This window comes from Calonectris borealis, chromosome 1, assembly GCF_964195595.1.
Source record: "Calonectris borealis chromosome 1, bCalBor7.hap1.2, whole genome shotgun sequence".
NCBI classification, from domain to species: domain Eukaryota; kingdom Metazoa; phylum Chordata; class Aves; order Procellariiformes; family Procellariidae; genus Calonectris; species Calonectris borealis.
The window spans coordinates 89,419,220-89,440,323 of NC_134312.1; the positions used below are offsets into that span (position 1 = coordinate 89,419,220).

Consider the following 21,104-nt stretch of genomic DNA (forward strand, 5'->3'; position numbering starts at 1 on the left):
GATGCCAGCAGAAACAGAGGATTTGCTGGAGGCCTCCGGCTCCTCAGGGTCAGGTCCCCGTGCTGGGGAGGAGTGCGGGAGGCGAAGGGCCGGCGTGGGTGTCTGAACCTGTCTGCGCTTAACCAGCCTTCTTGGAAGCAGGGTCACATGGGCTGTTCCAGGAACAAGGAGGAGGGTGAACGTGTGGTCCCACTGAAGAGATTTTGCAAAAAGCTGCACAAAAAGAATTGTTTCTTTCCATGGGAGTTAAAGCTAGGGGAACAAAGTGCGAGAGCCAGATGTGAGCTGGTCTGTGGCAGCACCCCTACCCTCCTCCTCCTCCCTCTCTCCCAGGAATTGTTCCTGAGCCCTCCACACACTCCACCCGTGGGGGCACAGGCACTTAGATACATGAAGAGATCCCAAGCCTCTGCGGCAATTGTTGCCTGTAGCATGGTGTTTTTAATTGCAGGATACATAGCCCTGATTTATTGGAGAGGGTTTACAATGTGGGGAAAATGCTGCCTTTTGTCTTTCAGCTGCCCATTGAGATAACAGCATGGCTAATAACGGATATCAGCTCCAAAACAGTAGGGGACTTGGTTCTGGAGGGGGCTGCTCCCTCTCTGAAACACAACTAAAGCTGCCTCACATTAGGAGCTGTTGTTCTGTTCGTTCCTAGGCTAATGCAATCAAGAGCAAATCCTTTCTACTTTCTGTCTCCATCCCTAATCTTGCATGTCACGTCTTGTTGTACGGAGGATTCTTTTTCCCTGGAAGAAAGAGGAATTTGGCGGTCATGACTTATTGTCCTGATCATAATCTTGGCTAAGCTTGCACTGTAGCAAAAATATTAATTTCAATTTCAAAACTTTTCTTTGCCCTCTTCTCGCCATAAAATGGTGTTAAACTGTATACTTGGTTTGGCCTGTCCCCCAGATTTCCACTGCAATGGAAGAGTTTTGGATCCCATGCTTTCTTAAAAGTGTTGTTGATAACAATCAAAATAGAGATTACTTTGATAAAAGAGCATTATTTACTAAGACAGGCATCTATTATTGCTATCTATTTTCCTCCCTTATGCTGGGCAGGACAAGGGAATGAAATGCTAGGGAAAGAAATGTGCTGTTTAATTTGAAGTATATAATTCATATGCTTTAAGTTAAGTTAAAGCATAGAATTTATTCATATGCCAATATGAATAAATAGGTATATATTGGCCGTGGATACAGTCAGCCTTGACATTAGGGGAAGGCTCATAACTGTAAGAGGGTTTTGAGACTAGGTTTTCAATGGGTGTGAGACAGGCAAAAAAAACCCCTCCTTTAATCAGGTATCATATAAATCAGGTATCATATAAATGGAGTTTACGCAGAGGGGGCCCTGGTAGCATGGGGATGGACTTGGTGACTCGAGGTGCCGCCCGGCCCTGTGTGCTTCCCGCATGTGTGTGATCCCATTGGGAGCTCTGCAGTGAGTCTGTCACTCAAAGGCAGGCATTTGTGATAGAGAGTGTTGCTGGATGGCAGTAGGACCACTGTCTTGGGAAAGGGGGCAAGGAAAGTCATCCGGACAGGCAGGGGGTGGGGAGCCAACTTGGTGGGGAGGCAGGACATGATCGGACCTGTCTCTGTGGCTTGTGTTTCACCAGTGAGTCCTGCCACTCAGGGCTTGTGAAGATCCTTTCTCAGTCTCTAGCGAGACTCCAGAACAACAAACAAGATTAAAGCTTTTATTTCTGACCTCTTTGAGAGAATGCAGGCATGATGTCCAAGTGATCGTTGGTAAAAAAAAAAAAAAAAAAAAAAAGGGGAGATCCAGTTTAAGTTTCCTTTTGACCAAAAGAGCCAAAACCCAAATTCTTACTCCAAAGCATTAGAAAGGATTCAAAGACCATGACTGACCAAACTCCCTTGAGAAAACTGAAGGCTCCACCAGTGCAAAGTTACAGGAGTAAAAATGGATCAAGAGGGGGGAAAAAGCAGTCTTCAGTTTGACCACACAGAGCAAGGAGAGCTGCTGGCAGCTGGAGGAAGTTCAGCACTAACGAACAGAAGGTCTGGCGCTCAAGAGAGAAATTAAACAGCCAGTGGGCAGCAGGAAAGGTTGTGTAGCAGAGACACACCCCAAAGGACTGAGTTTATTACCAGGAGCATCTTTGCTGAAAACACCATGCCGCAGCGGTGGTGCGAAGGAAACGCAACAATTTCCCCTCTGGGCTGGTGCCTTTGCTGCTCCTGCTCGGGGCTCCCTCTTCCAGGCCAAGGCTGGGGGTGGGAAGGACGGTGCCAGGGGGACCTGAGGCTCAGCAGTGCTGAGATGCAGGGACAGAGCTGTGCCAGCCACAGCTCCTACAGCAGCCAGGAGTTGCGTTGGTGATCAGGCGGGTGGCACAAAGCCACCTTTTCTTGCACTGTGATTTCTGTAAGGTGGTGTGGAAGGGGGGCATTTGACTGTCCGTGTGGTGTGAAACAAGAATGATAATTGTCTTGGGGAGGTATGGGGGAAGAAGGACCCATCTAAAGAAGACACCCAAAAAGGGCCACTTCTTTACTCCGTCTTCCTGTACTGGCTATAATCTGTCTTGTGTGCATATGGCAGTGGTGCAGTTTATATACTCACAGGGAAAGCGCGTGCAATTAATTCAGCCCACCTCTGAGTCATGACAGTGGAGGTAAATAGGGGAGCACTTGCCTCGAACCACATGATACACACAAACTGCAAGGACATTGCTTTTCAGAGCATTCATAACAGGAACAGGCCAGCCCCAGCAACAGGGGCTCCCTTGCACAAAGAATCGGGCGTAGTGGCCAGCTAAGGGGGTCCCGTGGTTTTCTACGCGATCCCCGCCCCGAGTCTGTTGGCGTGCCTCTGGTTTGCTGGCATGAAGCAGTGAGGGCATCAAGATCCCCCCAAGACAGGGGAGAGAGACACCTCTAATTTCAATGAGGCTGAGATTTTTTCCCTTTGGATCTAGCTGGTTTGCTGGTTTCTCTTCCACACTCTCTGGTGGTTGGGTTTTTTTTAACGGGGAAATGTTTATAATTCCTCGTCTTGGTGTGTGAGGGAGTGAGGGCTGCAGCCACCAGCAGCCTTTGAGCTTATCTCTGCCAGCAGCCTATGCCACAGGCCGGTGTGATCCTTGAGAGCTGCCTTCGGCTCTCCTAAGCTGTGCCAGCCTCGCCCTGCCAGAGGGAAGGGGTGGGTTTGGAGGGGCGCAGGGGAGGCCGTGGTGCAGGAAGGCCCCTTTTCTTGCTGGCTGTGAGGGTTAAAGCTGAGCTTCTGCACCGGTGCCAGAATTTAAGTGGGAACCACTGGTGGGGACAGTATGTTGGGCTGAAATCCTGCCAGACCACCCTTTAACACCGCAGTGGGGCTGAGCTGCATGCTGAGACTGTGAGCGAGCTTCCCTCCAGCGTTTGGGGTTGGGAATTTGGTTTGGCTTGTGCTGGAGCTGGGCAGGGGAGATGGAGTGCATGCAGATGTCTGCATTGCAGCCCCCCAAACTCCTGTTCGGCACTACGATGTTGCACAAACCCTGAAGTTTCTGCCCGAGACCTCAAGTGCTCTTTGGGTTTCCTCCCTATAGCACATTTCCCAGTGGTGGGCAGTGATGCTTCATGTGCTTGGTCTGCGATGTGCTCTGGGAGCTGAGGCAACAAAAGAGATGAGAAACACATGTTGTTATTAAGCAGGTTTGTGTGCTGATAGCATCATGCCCTCTACATTTTGCACCATGTCTCCTTAAGGCCATTGTAGCCCTTAGGGGAAGCAGGGGAGCCACCTTGTTTTCTGCTGTGCTGGTTGGGGGCCCCGGGGGGTCGCTGCTGGCTCCAAAGCAGGGGGGTTTGTGCCAGGACCTTGCAGCACACCTGGCAAGCATGGGTTTGCCAACCGGCAGAGTGGCAGCCCTCTCTCCGGGCTGGGAGGCAGCTCCTCCTCCCCGGCAGTGCGCCCGCAGCTGCTTCTAGGAAAGCCTGCGAGCCAGGAATGCGTAAGGATGCCAGTGTCTGTACGTGCTCACGGCCTTTCATCTCCGAAAGGCTCGGCCAGGCTACAGGGCAGAAAGCAAAACATCCTGGGAAGAGCTCAAGAAGTATTAGAGAATAGTTCGTGCTTTTGGAGCTGATTCAAGCAGTGATCCCTCTTCTAGGAACGCCGGCTGCAGGAGGCGTGGAGAGCCTCAGGGTCACTAGCAGGGCTCGGAGCCGTCTCCTTCTAGCCCAGGGCAATAACGAAGTTCATAGCAAGTCCCTAATGCCTCGTCACTGTCTCCAGAGCAGTGAGAAAAGAGAGACAGGCAAGCACTTGGGTTGTCATCATTGCATCTGGCTGGCACTGGTTGCCCGCCCTTACTGGTTTGGGGCCAGATAGGCTACTGAAGTTCAAAAGCCCTGTTTTTAAGTGACTGCAGTGATGCGCCTAGGTCCTTTACGTCTCTGCAAGTTGAGTCACCTCTAGGTGCATGTATAGGCAACGACAGCAAGCCTCTTGTAATCACCCATCAGGGAACGAGAGCTGGGAAGGGGACCCAGGTATCCGTTCCCCAGCCACAGGCAGTGCTGTGTTGTCTCTGCATGAGTCCTGGGCACTCTCTGCTTCTCAAGGCGAGCCGGAGTGTCTCTATACCGCTCCGGAGTACGGATATCAGCCTCCCATTTGAGCTTCTGCATGCAACCCTCCTGACGCCCATCAGCTTGCCAGCTGGGTTTGGCTGGTGCCAGCCAGGGCAATGACATTCTCCTCTGCTGAGAACTGCAGCGCTCCCTGCGTGTCTCAACGAGGAGGCAGGTGCGGGCTCCTCGGGGTCTGAGGGACGGGAAGTGATGGGACGGGACTAAGCGTTTGAGAGGGGACCGGAGCAGAGTAGGGATGGAGAAGGGTGTTTGCAGCCCCGGTACAATTCGGGCTGGGAGTTGCCTCGTTAAATCATTGCTCTTTGCTTTGCCAGAGTGACTCAGAGGAGAGGATACTTTCCCTGAAGCAACATCTATCTGGGTTATCATAACCACCAAATGGAGCTGCGGCTTTATTTTTCTGTTTGTTTGGTTTTTTAAAGTCAAGCCATGGGAGTCAGCATCAACAGTCTTCCCAACTAGACAGGAAAAAATTCCATGATTGCAGAGAGAGGGGGAGAGAGATGTCTGCAACAGTTCTTCGTTATTTCCAGACACGGTCACGAAAAGCCAGATGGAAGGAGATGAAAGAATGAGAAGAATAGGTTGCTTTAGACACCAAATAACTATGTTTTAGGAATAAAGCCATGGGAATAATTTGTTGTGGGTTTGTTTTTTTTTTTTTTTTAATTCCCTAGCTGAATCAGAGAGTCAAACCAAAAATTTCATTTCAGGTCAGCTGAAATTCATTTTTTATTCTCAACAGAAAAAAGGACTGACCAAACAAAAAGTTGCTAAGCTTATCAAAACATGTTTTTATTTTGCTCTCTTTGACCTTTAAGTTTACATACAACACTTCATGAAATATATTTCAAAATAAAAAAGGGAAAATAGTTCACTACATCTTAGAAATAATTTTGGAATCAAAGCTGTTGCCTGAACTAGGCACAAATTTCTAAATAGTTTTGGTCAACCTCAAATTGCATTTTCTAGTGAATTAGTTCTCTGTCTGAAAAATGTTACCCAGCCTTATTTAGGGATTATAGGGAATCAATAATCACTCTCTTGTTTCTTAATCACAGAATTGCCTTCGGGCTGCAAATGCTGGCGAGTCTGTGCTGTCAGCCTGGCACAGAGGCCATGGGGTGATAAGGGGAGCTCTGCTCTGGGAGAAGTGGGGGTGACTGAGCCTGCTTCCCTGAGACTACATGTGTGGGTATGGGGCGTGCCACTTCTAATGAGCACAGCAGAGGTTATTCACTACTCAGTTATGTTTACCCTTCATTTTATATACTGCTGTGCTGCTGTGAGGTGGAACATAGTTGTAATAGGTACATCGTGAGAGCAACAGATTGTAAGCTAATAGATCGGGGGGGGCGTCAGGGAAATACCATCCGTCTTCCTCGCTGATAGCCCACACAGCATAGTTTATCTCCTGTTCCCCTTCTGTTTATGATGGGTTAAATCAGGAGTGAGACAGGGGACCCACGAGCACACACCAGTGTAAGCACAAGCAGCTTGCCTGAGAAAAAGCCTCAGTGTTTGGCCAAGCATCTTGAGTGAGAGCGGGTTCAGCGTGAGCTGCAGGGAGCAGTGCAAGGGCAAAGAGGCTGCAGGTGGCTGTGGCTCCAATAGCCCGGTGCGATAACCATCCTTGGGGCATCCGTAGGAACGCTGGAAACCCTCAGACTTCGGAAGTTTTTTTCTTTCCTCCCAGCTGTGGCAGTTACCATAGTGACTGGATTTTATAGTGTATTTCATAGCGGTGCTACCAATTTTCTCATGGCCGCCTTGCCTTATCAGAGCTTCCTCTTGGCTGTCTCAGTAAAGAGGTCAGCCATTAAGCGCAAGTCAGAGAGACTTACAGCGCTTTCCATGTGGCAGAGGGAAGCCTCTTCAGGATAGGTGTGAAATGGTGTTAGCTCTGTACAGGGACGGTTTCAGGTGCTGGTGCCTGGGCTGGAGGCTTTCTGGGGGATAATAGGGGCAGCAGGAAGAAGAAGAAGTAGCTGGTCGTAACTCAGGGGTCACAGTTCCCCTTGCACTGGGTCCCAGATGGCCCAACACCGCTACCCTGTGGTCCTGGTGTGGGGCCACGGGGTAACTGCCTTTGCAGTTTAATGGGATTTGCTCATTGCTGATGTGATGTTTCTGAGAGCAGGGAGAAACACACGCACATCTATCCCTGCAGTTTGTGTGCTTGTGCAGCCCTCCCCATGTTCCTCTTGCAGCAAGGATTTTCACTTAGTTTTTACAGCAGTGTTTTTCCTCTCCTCTTTCCGATATAAATGAGTAGGCGCACACACCCTTCTGCCAGGTGTCAGGTCTTCAGTAGTAAAAGCTGGGGTTACAAGAAGCTAGGGAGCTTTTTTTGCATCTGCCCACCTCCTGAAATCCTAGTTTGCATTTTGAAGGTTGTAATGTGACAAAGCTTTGGCAGACTTGCCTTCGGCGCTCTCTGGCTACACGGACACAGTTTAACCTTTGATGGAGCTGTGCCTTTTTGGCAGATGTACCACTGATAAGTAGACTCCAGCTTAGTTCCCCAGCCTTCCCAAACTTCTCCCCTCTTGCAGATTTGTTTTACCCGGCTTGTATTTTCAGATTTTCCTATTAGTCCGATAACTATTCCTAACTGTATGGTTTCAGGAAGGGGATGCTCTGTCAAGACCATGGGCCAAGAAAAGTTGTCTAGAAAAAATAATGCCTAACGATGAGGTTTATTCTGACCCTTGCTCACTGTTTCCACTGCATAAAGGGGATTCATGACTTTTCACGTGATAAAGAAGCTTCAAAGGAGAGAAATGACTGTGGCAGAGAGCACTGTCCCCCTGGGATTTGCTTTTGCAGAGCCATCTCCAGCAAAGCCATTGAGTGGAGCAGCTCTGAAGCTGCTCTGCATTAACAAAGAGCTGAGCAAGTCCTTGACCAAGGCAAGAAGATGGGAAGTGCGAAACTGGCTTATTTCCAGTTCTGTTCTCACTCTCCCTCCCACACTAAGGCTGACTCAGTGCTTCCCTCCAATCACACGGCGATTTCCATTGCATTTTTGCAATGTGCTGTGGTAGAAAGCGGGTAAAGAAGGACCAAGGCGCAGAGCTGGGAAGAGGGATCGTCAAATCCATTGCATTAGTGATGGGAACAAAACTACCAAGGTCTCTTGCACAAGAAGCCGGAGGCTGCTGGTAAACCTCAGCATTTCCTGCACTCTACGTTCCTCTTGTGTATCCAGTTACTGGAAGAGGTGAGAAGATGCCATAGAGTTGTAAATCCTAACTTGCCTCCAACTGCTCAGCTCGTTCTTCCCTTCCATCCGTTGGAGCCAGGTAATTGCTGAGAAATGTGCCAGATCTGGATCCCATTCAGAAATAAATCATCCCAACTGGCCAGAAAGAGAGGCAACAAAACTTGCTAGCAGGACCAGTAAAATCTGCAGAACTTCTGAGTGTGGGAAATTAGGGAGACGAAAGATGGAAAAAGAGGGACTGCCATGACACAGAAAGAGCTGTGGGTCACCACAGATTTAGGGGTTGAAAGGGAACATTTGAGGTTGTATGTGGCACAAAAACCGCCTCAGATTGGGTAGTGAGGGGGGGGCTGCTGAGCGAGTCTACCCCAAAATGGGGCAGATGATCTCAGGGTGCTGGCCTCCGTGGACTTGGACTTATTCCCTCTTGCAGGGGAAGGAGCATGCCTTTGGGAAAATGCCGGCTGGCAGAGAAACCTTCCTTTTACTGCTGAGCCTGGGTGTGCTTGGAGAAGGAGAGAGGTGATGGGGTCTGTGTTTAATAGCTAGGAGTTGTCTGTGGTCCACAGTTCTGCTCAGCTCTGGAGATCAGGACCTCCACCTCTGCCTGCCTGCCCCAAGGAGAAACTCCTCATCCTCCTCCTTCACACCCTCCTGTCAGCGAGGGCTTCCTCTGACCACTTCTAAAGTGCTGTGACTTGTCCCATGTGCTACCCTCCTGTTGAAATTCAGGAGTCAATGCTGGTCTTGTTTTTATTTTTATGTTTTAAACAAAACAGGATGAAGAATTGCAGTTCCCAGAAGCCCAGCCACGGCAGAATGGAGCCTGGCCCAGGGCACTCGGCGACTGGGAGGGATGGTCACACCCCAACAGGGAGTATGACTTGTGTGTCAGATTGCAAAGTGGTCCTGGCCCCGGACCAGGGAGCAAAGGGAGCTGAGCTGCTGCCTTCTGGTCGTTCTTGAGCAAGTCCCCTCCCTTGGGCCTTTCTTTTCCAGTCTGTCACATGAAGAGGATGATACCAATCTCATCCCGCAGGTCCTGTGGGACTGACTTAATTTAGGACATTTCATGTGCATTGCGATCCTTCCCTGTACACGAGGGTTATTTTCTTATCCAAATACGAAGTGATTAACTGGATTCCTCCCCCCTGAGAACCGTGGTGCAGCAGCAGCACCTCCTCTCCTCCCGTGGGACTGACTCTGCCCTGCTCACAGCTGAAGCCTCTCCAGCTGGCTTGGCATGCACAGATCAGTCTCTGATCTCCTGCCTCTGTGCCTTGCCGGGAGCCAGCGCTAGCAGGAAAGTTACTGGTGGCTGCGGAGAAGCTGGCAGTTTCACTGCATGATGTGGCAGGAGGGAATCCAGCCCCTTCTTCCAGAAGTGCTGCGGGGATGGGTGGAGGGAAGAGTGCTAAGAGACAGTGCAGTTTTGGGCCATTACATTTTTGAGGCTGTGAGTGCGAGGGGGGTTTTAGGGTGAGCAGCAGAGCGAGGCTGCAGCAGAGAGAGTGCTGCCAGGCGCAAGCTCCCTTCCTTCTAGCAGCCATTTTCCAGACTTGTTTGCGGTGGAGATTTCCTCTTCCCCAGACTCTCTCATGTCATTGTTCCCCTTATGGGGCCTCACCGGTCATTGCCTTGTGGTGGAAAATATGAGGTTGTGGGGGCCAGAGCACAGACATTCCTTCCAGTTTAAAAGGGAAAACAGAGTCCTCGCGCAGTGGAGTCCCCGAGAGAGGTGTGCCTGGCTCCGTAACTGTTAGCAGCATTGCGCTATAAGAGAAATCAGCTGTTTGGCAGATGCCTTTCTCCTCTTGATTAGGTTGTGGGGAGAAAAGGCTTCTTCCTCCCAATTTCTTCTTCCCTTTCCTTGCAGGCACCAGCTCCTGCCTGCTTGCTGTGGGACATGAGAAGCCATGGCTGGTGTGTTAGGGCTGCAGGGGGCCAGGCCATATACCACTGGGGTCAGTGGGGAGGTAGAGCTCTGTGTATCCACCCCACCAATCTCTGCAAGGCGATAACTGCCAAGGCAGTCTTTTTTGTAGCAGTAGTAGCACCAGACGTCTTCATCTCCCTGACAGAGCCACGGGCAAATACCCACAAGCAAGCTGCCATGAGCAATGTTGTTTTTCCACAGCCTCATGCAGAGGTCACCAACCTAATGGGCCCTTCTCATCACAGAGGTCAGTTAGAGCCTCACTGCTCTCCCGCTCAGTGCTCTGATACGATGGACATGGCTAGTTCATGGATCACGGACGGAGCAGCCAGCAAGGCAGGAAAGGTCGCACACAAATGGGTGGGGTACGGGTTTTATAGAGAGGGAACCTCCTCTGAGCGCTGGGAGTTGCAGGTCCCTTCTTCTCTTGCCTGCTTGTCTCTGAATTCAAGTTTTCTGGGAACACACCCTGATTCCCAGCATGGGCAGAGATGTATGTTCTGGCTTGTTTCCCATTAGCAAAAGTCAGCTGTCATTAAATATTCATTTGTTAAGCATTCAGAAGCCTTTAAGGGGTTGTATTTTGTTGTGTGATGTATTTACAGCAAGCCAGTCTTGGATGTCAGCTCAGAATAGGAAGAGATAGAGGGAGAGATTTGGGAAGGGGGGTGGTGACTGGGAACTGTACTGGGACATGTGCTTCTCCATGGCAGGCGTCCCGCAGGGAGTGCAGCAGCTCCCAGCACTGTGTCTGGATGGCTGTTTGCAGCCCTGGATTGCAGATGGCTAAAATACCTCAGCGGTGGAAGCTCCAAGGGATGGATGAAAGCAGAAGAGAGATGGGATCTGTCCTCCAACGCAAGGAAAACGTTGGGGAGGGAGCACAAGAGTCAGCATGGGGGAGACTGAAGGGTGACTGGAGTCACGGCAGGGGGGCTGGAGTGAGGACCTGCCCACAGGGCTGCAAGCAGCAGCGGTGTGGAGTCTGTCGAGATGAGAGGCTGAGCCAGAGGGGTGTTTCATGGGGCTCTGCAAAGGAATTACAGCCTGGTTCCCTAAGGAAGCAAAGCTATGTCAGCAGGCTGGCTGTGCGTGCGTGCCTGCCTGTCTGTCTCTCGCCACCAGTGAGTCTTGAATCTATCGGCCTGTTTCCGTCACAGCTGATAAAGTGGTGGAGGCCTCCGAGATAATGGGATCCAGCTGGTTTTGTGACTCTAGGTTGACTGGCTTAATGAGAGGGGCCTGCGAAGACCCCCTCTGAGGAAGGAGTCCGTACGCTGCCCTGTAACTAGCTGACAGACAGGCCATGCAGAGAGAGCTGTTGGGAACTGGGCTTCATTAGTTCTGCTGCTTGCAGGATGGCTTTAGGATTTGGGGGAGGAGGAATCCTGAAGTTTTAATGGTGCTGGACCCCTTTGCATCCAGCACAGACCTCATGCTGACACCCTTCAAACAGGATATTGTTAGCATTGGGGACATTGTCAAATGCGTCTGGTCGCAGCGCCCTGGGGAATCCAGCACTGGTCCAGACTTTGCCTCACAAACATCTTTTCTTTTCCTTTTTAACTAACTAGCTTGGGGACAGCCTGTTTTTGAGCCTTTTAAGCTGCCACACCTTTGCTGGTCTGAGCCGCAGGACGTGTACCATGTGCCCCACAGAGGCAAGGGCAGGGGGACCTCCTGCGGGGGGGTGGCTCCAGAGGTGCCACTTCAGGACTGGATGACACCAGACCTGAGGAAGGGTGCAGCTGGTGAGCCTGCACCAGTGGTTCAGCAACCTCTGATGGCAGGTTTCCTTCCAGAAAAGAGGATGTGGATCACTGCACAGCCCACTGTGCCATCCTAATAGTGATGATGTCCTGGAAGGTAGGTTTTATTGGAGAGCTGAACTGGGAATCCGGTGTGGTTCAAACCCCACATGCTGGGCTTATCTCCATCTTACCTTTGACAACTGAAAATCAAACCTACCAAGTCAGACTTAAAGGCTCTTCCAGAGCCTGCAGATGTCCTGAGGCAATAGCCCTATGGAAGAGAAATTGCAATGTTCGCCTTACCTATCTATTTATGGCAAACCCAATGTCGGGGGTGCCTGGTTGTTTCACGCTAATCTGCTCAGTTTACGCTGCTGCCAAATTTCCGCCCCGTCACACCAGAGTGTTAGAGGATCCAGGGAGCTGCCGCAGGAATTAGGTCAGGTTTGCGAGGAGGAATGGGTGCTTTGCTTGTTAGTCACAAACCGGAACAAATGGCCGGAGGTGACAGGCTGCCTACCCGTGCGTGCCCTCCAGCGAACGTGGGTTCTGCTCTCCCTGGAACTCTGCAGGAGGGCACACTGCCAAAAGAGCTGTTTTGCCCGGAGGCACGCTTGGGTAATGGCTTGAAATGCACCAGCCAAATGCTTTCTCAGTGCCATCGCTGTGCAGGAGTTGCTAAGTTTTCCTGACTGCCCTGAGCTGCTTTGCTGCCCAGCCCTCTCTTTGGATATCACAGCACAACAACAGCACTTCTCCCTCCCAGCCCCACAACAGGGGAGAAGGGAGGTTTGGGAGTCGGGAAACGAGCCTTCTTGTCTTAGCTTTCTGCATCGTTGACCTAGCACCTTGTGTCTCCAAGTCTTTCTGTGTTGAGGAGAAAACATTGCCAAGACAACACCTGAACGAAGCGCTAGTTTTCGTGGCTAGATGTTGGGTTGGTTTAGAAATTGTGCAGGCAGCGCTGTTTATAGGTGGCACTTTAGTGCGTTTGGAGATCCCTTATATTCCTACGCGTGTCAGTTGTGGCAGAGAACAGGCACAAAGGATGTGGACGGGAAGACGTAGGGAGGACTTGCTGAAATACGTAACTGCAAAGCTCATTTCTCCCTGTCTGTGTGGAGGGAGTCTACTGTGAATTGTATATCTGGTTATATCTGAAAACTTCCTTTCAGCTTTTGCTGGTGCCTTCCCTGAGGCAAGTCCTGCAACCCCAGACATCATTTTGATGCCCTTTAGTTTTGCCTTATCTGTGTGGTACTTAAGTTTGTATAATACATGGGATTGCCTCCCGGAGGAGCTTTCAGTGCTACGGCTCTAGGGCACTTTGATTTCCTTGCCCATCAGGCAGGGCAAAAATGCAAAGCCTTGATTTTACAGCAAAGAGCACAGAACATTATATGAGGGGTCAAGTCATTTTACGGATTTCCACAAACTGATGCCAAAAGAGGAAAAAGACCTGCAGTTGCTGCTGATAGCAGAAAAGCTTTTTACTCGTGTCAGTAGGAGCAGGACGGCAGGCAGTATTTCTCCAGTGTGGCGTGGGCTGCTGAGAAAAAGACTTTTGAGATCTCCAGGAGGAGATTTTGTATGGAAGGATGTGCAGAAAGCAAAAAGCAATCTGAGGGGTTGTTTTCAAGCACATTAACTCCCCACCGCATAGCAAGGTGGTCTCCCTGCTGGTTTCTCAGAGCACGCGTAATGGCAGAAATCCCTGCTGCTCCCTTTGGGCAGTGGGGCACCATGGACATGCAGCAGCTTGCACAGCTCTTCTCTGCAGGTGGAAGCTCATTTTTCCTTACAGACATGTTTTGTCACTGAACTGCTAATGGCTTCAGCTTTCACAGGTTAGGAAAGTCCCCGTTTCCACCAAGTGACACCAGGCAGTTGTGGCTCAGCATGGGCCAGGAGAGGGAGCGGCCGAGGGAGAGCTGCAGAGTCAAGGAGTCATGCAAAGCCAGCGAGCCATGATGCCTCTTTTCCTTCGTGCATGTGGTCACTCATATATCTTGCTGCAGACACCGCACTGTTTTCATGCAGTTCCACCAGCGTGGAGCAGGCCCGGACCTTGGGACCCCGTGCAGACCCGCACGTGGCACCGTGTGTCGGTGCATCGAGCCACGCTCGGTCCCGGACATCCGGGCTCAGGCAGGGTCTCGGAAATGCTCCTGACATCTGTGCTGATGCTGTGTTGGGGGTCCGACTCCTCAGTGCTGGTTGCTGTTAGAGATGAGAAACAGCCCTTCCCGCTGCCTAATTTTAGCTCTCCACCTTGAGGCCCTGCATTGCCGGTTGCCATGGTGATCCCTCACCGCAGGCGCTGCCGCCGGCGTTCTCGCCCGCGGGTGCCTTAGAAATGTCTCTTTTTCCTCCTTGCTCCCCAGGAAGCAACAGCTGAGGCAGAAGCATTGCATGTGCCTCACTGCACTGTCAGTTCAGGTCTTCTGCTTGGCGCTTGCCTGTTTGCATGCAAGAACCCTTCATCCATGGGGTTACGCTTCCCAGCCCCCCAAAAGCAGCATGCGTTCCCATCCCCATTCGGCAGACAGTCTGGGCTATGTGTACGTGGGGCTGCCCGGCTGCCTTGAGTTTCTGGCCCATGAGCCGTAGCGAACAGCTTTCTCCATGGTCTTTACCCGAGAAGATGTCTGAGGAGGTTGTGCCCCTGCGGAGGCCGCGGGGTGAAGAGTCAGGAGTGCCCCTGTGCCGTGGCGGATGCTCAGAGTCCCGGCGCTCCTGCCCTGGCTTCATGCCCGCCGCTTTTACACCTTCCCACTTGTTCTCTGGGCAGCAAAGGAGTAATTAAAAGACGGAGAGAGCTTGGGCATCTCACCCGAGGCAGAAGAGGGGAACTGCCTTGTCACAGCTTGTGGTGTAAATGCCACCGTGCAGCAATTAGTAACGACTCTCTGCCCTTTCCCTTCTGCCTGCCCGAGCGCGCTGTGCACAGGGACGAGTGACGCTTCCCAAGGCCACAGTGACAGAAGAGGCAATGGCAGCTCGATTCCTTCCTCACAGGGAGGAAGCAGTGTAAAAAATGTGATTCCAGCCCCCAAATCCCGAAATTAATTTAAGGGTGATGGCATTTAAACACATAATACACTGTGGAGTCTTTTTTTTTTTTTTTTTTGTGACCTGGCATTTAAACTTCTGCAGTTCACATTTTCAAGCTTTTACATGGTAGGTGCAAGGATGAGCTATTTAATATGGAAGTGGCAGCTGCCGTCCCCGCTTACTCATATGACTCCAGCAGATGGAGCTTTATAAAGAACAACCGTGACAAGGTCCAAGGTAAGATCAGAATATCTGTCACAAGAAACTAGTAGGGCTGGTAGCATCTGGGAGGTCGCCAGAGAATCAGGAGTGAAGTTATAAAGCCTCATTCGCAGACTCTCACCATACTCGTCCATTCATCCACCGCCGTCTCTGTTACACTCCCAGTTATGCACAGGAGACTCAGGCATTTGCTGGGAAGGCGGCCGGGAGCTGCTAGAGAGAGCTCCCGCTCTGCGGTATGCTGTGAACCACCTCAGAGCCGTGTGGCCGTACCAAGCGGTAGCGGTGGCAACTGCTAACTTCATTTGTGCGCAGGCTGGCGGAGGAAAGTGTTTTCTGGCTCTTGCAGGAGGTGAGGGCAGGATCTGCAGCAGCAGCTGCTAACTCCTGGCAGAGGAGCGCACCTTGACCCGTGAAGCAGCCGCAGTGGGTCAGGTTGCAGGTGCAAGGTGGGTAGATGTAGGTAGGAGAGGTGATGTCTGGTGAAGGAAGGAGGGGAGGGTCTAGGGGGTTTTTGGAGGGAGGCATATGAGTAGAAGAGGCTATTGTTTGTAGGTTGGTGATGGAGAAAGTACGGTTTGTGGGGTGAGCACTGCAAGGATGGGGGGCAGAGGGGGCTGAGTTACTGCTCCGGGAACTGGGGTGGAAGCTGAGAGCTGCTTTCACTGAAGATGGACCCAGCATCCAGCCTGGTAGCTCCTGCCATGGCCACTGCTGCCAGGAGGGGGGATGAGCAAGCTGAGTCTGAGAAAGTGTGTGTGCCAGAGTGAGAGGGCAGGCAGGCAGAGTAGCTTGATTCCTTTGTTTCTCTGGCAAACCCCTGGGGTGGAGACAGACGTGCCGGGATGTGGCAACCAGCTCTGACCCGCTGCCAGCCTAGGACAGCTTAAAACAACAACAAAGAAGCAACCACCAAACCGTCTTGCTTTGATTAATAAAAGAAATCAGAATAACATGGCTCACTAGCCTGGCAGGAGGCAGGTTGTCCTCAGAGGCTGTTCTGGCAGCGTCACCCTGCCAGCATCCCTGCCCAAGGTCCCAGTGGGTGAGCTGCAGGACGGCTCCTGGGCACCGGTGCCACAGGGGAGGGAGCCGTGGCCAGGACAGCCGCATCGCAGGCCTGGTTTCCAGCGAGCTGGCGAGGGGAGAGGAGTCTCGCAACCCGAGCTCGGTCCCTGCAGACGCCTGCCGAGGCCAGCTGCGGTTGCAGCAGTGCCATCTCAGCCCAGGAGGCAAGAGCCAGGTTTGGCATCGGTGGGCAGGCGGGGAGCCTGCTGCTGGCAGTCCCGCCCGGCCATGGGTAAGGAGAGGCAGAGTACTGCCATCTATTGCCAGGCACCTGGATTACAGACCTCGGTGGGTGGCGGTTCAAAGCCGTGTCTAACTTTTTTTTTTCCTGGTCTTTGGTTCAGTGAAGGGGTGGGCACGTTGTTTGAAACCCTTTAAATAGATCAGCACTTAGGTGCCTACCGTGCATTTTAGTTGTGGGAGTGCTCTTGCCAGGCTCCAGCCTGGGAAAATTTGGAGGGTTTTTGTGCTTTTTGCAAAATGAGTTATTATTCCTTTCCTGCCCTAAGTTGTGTGAGGTTGCTTTGTGTGGTGAAGTACTCGTGTTGCTCCATCGCACTCCAGCAGCGCCTAGGTCATTTACCCCAGCCCTCCACCAGAAGGCAATTAAGGAGAGGTGGATGCAGAAGGGGCAGAGTGTCTTTCATAGCTGAGAAACGATATGTGAAAGGAGGACGAAGGGGCAGAGGGAGAATAACAGACTGTCTTCATGGGGTGGGCAGGCCTGGGACGTGGTGTACATTTCTGAGCTAAGACTGGTGTGTCTGAATACTATATTTTTATTTTACAGGATAAGCAGCGAGATAGGAACGTTTGCAGAGAGTAGGAAAGGTGTTTGTCACTATGCGAACCTGGAGGGAATCCTGCAATGCTTTGAAAAGACCTTCTCTTGGGCTTGATGACTCTGCAGTAGGCCAGCAGCCAAAATATTCTGAAGAGCAGGGCAAGGTCATTCAGAAAATGATCTGGCTGTCACTGTGGGCTCTTCAGTAAAGACAACAACTCACTGTGAAATTGTGGTTTAAAAGCAAAACAAAAAAAGAGAAAATTAGGATAAAAAAGCAGTAGGAGAAAAAATGTGCTTAGCATTTGTTATTAAATGTATCAATAATGCTTGCTCCTCGGGCAAATTCTGCTCCTTTTTGATCACCTACTTTCAAAAGTATATGATGGAGGTACAAAGATACCACAAATGAGCAGAGGTTAAGAATAATACTCAGATGAGAAGGAAGAAGAACCTTTGTGTATTAGAGAGAAGAGTCACAGCCGATGTGATTGACCTATCCCACTGATAATTTTACATTCCTCAATCTTCAGTCTCTGATACAAAACTGTTGAGGAAGCCAGTTGGCTAGCCTGAAACACATACTTAACTTCCAGGTGGAAAATGTTAGATGAAATGAGAGTCACAAAGGAAATTCATGACAAAGCAGGGAATTAAACCAGGGTCTCCAAAATCTGAACTCCTGGAACAGTCTTCTCTTTTAAAAGTCTAAGAAAAAAAAGACATTAAACTGATAAAAGTAAATGGTGGTTTTATTGAAAACATGATTAACCTGTGGAAATCTTCCCTGCTAGGTGTCACCAGTTTGGGAACGCAGTGGGACTCAAAAAAAAGGATTCGACAGTCACGTGAACAACAAGAATACTTGTGATGACTTTGGCTAGGAGAAAACTGTAAAGTGTATAAATTGTGCTGCAGGGCATAAGTCAACTGCTGGCTGTCAGGGACCGGGAAGACATTTCCTCTGTGAGAAGGTTACTGTATAATTATCTATGACAGCGTTTCTTCCTTTGAAGTGTTTAATCTTGACCAGTGGAGGCAAGATAATGGGTCCTGTAGTTTTGTGGAGTTTTTTTGTGACAGGGGCATTATCTGGTGCCTGATGGCGATTTCTTCTGTCTGTTTGGTATCACACCTTTCTCCAGGATTATGCTCACCCTCTTCTTAAATGTCTCAAGCAAAGACATTTCTGCTCCCTATCCTCCGTGAAAAAGATTTTGAAGACGGCAATGGCGAATTATTCTTGCCATTCATGCTAGGCTTTCTCTTGCTCCTGTTTGCTCCAGTTCTCCTAGGTGATTTTCCGGGAATGACCTCAAGGAAGCTCTCTGTTGCTGGGGCTGTAGCCCTAGCTCTTGTGTCTGCTCCTGGTTATTGTCTGAGCTGCCCATGTATTGCAGTCATGTCTCTCTTGTTCTGTAATCTGTGCCTTACCACCTTGGTGCTCTTTGGTCCAGTCTAGAAGTTAAATGTGGTTTTTTTTAAAGCTGTGTTGCTGCTCTTCCAGGTAACTTGATGTATTTTGTGTCTTTTACTTTGTATCTTGCAGGAGGAGCCAAGGAGCAAATCCAAGATCTGTGCCAATGTTTTCTGCGGAGCTGGGCGGGAGTGTGCAGTGACAGAAAAGGGAGAGCCAACCTGCCTCTGCATTGAGGTAGGAGGGCAGCACAGCTTCTGCATCTGGGATGGGTGTCACCGCCACCACCTCCCCCGTCTGGGTTTCGGTTGCTGGAAGGATCCCATGATGGGATGCGGGCTATGGCTGTTTTGGAGCAGCTGCAAATTCACAGTGGCTCTTCAAACAGCAGGGCTTTTCCTAGTGTGCTGTGGGGGAAGAGCCCTGTAGGGTAGATATTGTCTGGGGCTTGCAGCTGTGCTCCTCGCACAACTGCCTAGGGTCTTTACATGCACAGGAGACTTGGCTGGAGGTCTTTTGTTGGGAAAGCCCAGTAGGGTATTGATATGCAGCTGGCTTTGGAGGGCACTATAGGGAGTGGTCTGCGAGCTCCAAGACAGCCTGCCCTCACTGGCATCTTGTTTGAGGAGGTTACAAGCACCCTACTAAAAATCAGCTTTTGTAAAATGGAAATAATTGTGGTAGAGTGCTGTGAGGATGAATAGCTCCATCCAGCAGGGAGCCGGAGATGATTAGAAGAGCCTTTCCCAGCTGTAGAGACACAGTGTCTCCCTACTCCGCTCTGCCCGTGCTTTCAAACCATTCCTGCCTGGCTCCTGGGAATGGGTGTGAGGCTTTTTGTTCCCACTTCCCTCAGAGCCTGCAGCTCTGATGCGGCCAGCCTGGGCACCGGAGAGTGAAATGCCCTGTTAGCAGGAAGAGAGTCTGTCACTCTGCGTAGGCTTGGCCAGACTGAAAGGGACACGAGAAAGAAGCCCACAGCCTGAACAGTGGCACTGGTGAACTCTCCCTCTGCTGTAGGCTGTGCTGTTTGCTCATGACTGATGGCGTATTCTACATTCAGTTGCAGAAGGGTGGAGCAGAGTCTACAAAGAGATGCAACAGAGCTGAGCAAGCAGACGTGCACAGAACGGATTCACAGAAACACCTCTGGACAGGCACATCCATGGCACATAGAGCAACACTTGCAGGATTACACTCAGTATTTATGCTGGTGTTGTGGTTTAACCCCAGCCAGCAACTAGGCACCACAAAGCCGCTCACTCACTCCCCCCGGCGGAATGGGGGAGGGAATCGGAAGAGTAAAAGTGAGAAAACTCATGGGTTGAGGTGAAGACAGTTTAATAGGCAAAGCAAAAGCCACACATGCAAGCAAAGCAAAACAAGGAATTCACTCACTGCTTCCCATCGACAGGCAGGTGTTCAGCCATCTCCAGGAAAGCAGGGCTCCATCACGCGTAACGGTTACTTGGGAAGACAAACGCCATCACTCCGAACGTCCCCCCATTTCTTCTTCTTCCCCCAGCTTTATATGCTGAGCATGACGTCATATGGTATGGAATATCCCTTTGGTCACTTGGGATCAGCTGTCCTGGCTGTGTCCCCTCCCAGCTTCTTGTGCACCCCCAGCCTCCTCGCTGGTGGGGTGGGGTGAGAAGCAGAAAAGGCCTTGACTCTGTGTCAGCACTGCTCAGCAATAACGACAACATCTCTGTGTTATCAACACTGTTTTCAGCACAAATCCAAAACATAGCCCCATACCAGCTACTATGAAGAAAATTAACTCTATCCCAGCCCAAACCAGCACAGCTGGGCACTGATTTCTCTGCTGGGCTCTGCTTTCAGGAAGGCTTTTGTCATGGTGGTGGTGACAGAGGCTGGGATGAAGTGAAGCCTTTGAACCCACATCCACAGGCTTCTCTGTATGGGTTTTTCTGGGGTGGCAATGGGAGTGTTCAGCCTGCTGCAAACACCTTTTGGGCTAAGGGGGCTGCGCCAAGGGCTTCTGTTGAATTGGGCTGATGCTGGGACTCACCTGCCTCCCTCTAGCTGTCCTGACGAGGCAGGTAAAATGCTGTCTTCTCTGGCTCTCTCACAGCAATGCAAACCTCACAAGAGGCCTGTGTGCGGTAGCAATGGTAAGACGTACCTGAACCACTGTGAGCTGCACCGTGATGCCTGCCTCACTGGCTCCAAGATCCAGGTGGATTACGATGGCCACTGTAAAGGTAACCCTGTGTCAGGGAGCGATGAGGGGTGACTGCTCTCTAAGGGAAGGAGAGCTGGGAGCTAAGCATGATAACAAGGCAAGGTCTAGTCAGCCAGGACCCTGTACTACAGTTGCAAAGCAGGGTAAACAGGGCAAGCCTGGGAACGACAGCCAGGTTCAACCAAGAGTCCAGATCACCAGGCAAGTTTGGTGATGAAGTAGGCCTGAAGTCAAGCCACGAAATCAGGTCAGGATCAGTTCTGGTGATGGTAACCAGGATCAGACCAATTAGATCTGGCCAATAATTGCCAGACAAGTCCATAGTGACGCAGTCTATAGCAGGTCTGAGATCAAGGTGGGAAGACAGTCACCAGGTCAGGGCCTAGATCAGCAGTGTCTATGGCAGGTACAGGAATGGTTGCAACAGAGCTGGAGACAAGCATACCTACAACATAATCCCAGGCAAGGACTAGGGGCCAAGACTTCAGCTGAAATGGAGCTCCTGGGCTCATGGGTAGAGAGTGTGAATGGAGGCCCTAGGTGAGGTTGGCAGGGCCACTAATGCCCTCATTAGTGCACTCAGGACCCTGACATCTTGGCTGTGGTGGAACTATTGTCTCCCTGGGAGGGGGGCACTCAGGAGAGCAGAGCCTGCTTCTCTCTGAGTTTGTGGATTCAGCCAGGCAGGTCTCAGTCTACCTGCTGGGGAAAGGTCAGACTCTCAGGATAAACCCCCACAGCCCATACTACCATCCATGTTCATGAGGGACCTCAAGAACTTTAGGAACAAGGATTTTGCCTCAACAGTGGGGCTGTTCAAC

The 21,104-nt window shown here is 50.9% G+C and overlaps 1 protein-coding gene across 1 annotated transcript in view; it reads left to right on the forward strand.

Moving 5' to 3' along the window:
- FSTL1 (follistatin like 1) overlaps positions 1–21,104 on the forward strand; it is a 55,939-nt gene that overhangs the window by 22,242 nt on the left and 12,593 nt on the right. The window contains exons 3-4 of the mRNA XM_075166421.1: positions 18,207–18,311; positions 20,173–20,302. Coding sequence (XP_075022522.1) covers positions 18,207–18,311; positions 20,173–20,302 — 235 coding nt within the window. The remainder of the gene's footprint in view (positions 1–18,206; positions 18,312–20,172; positions 20,303–21,104) is intronic.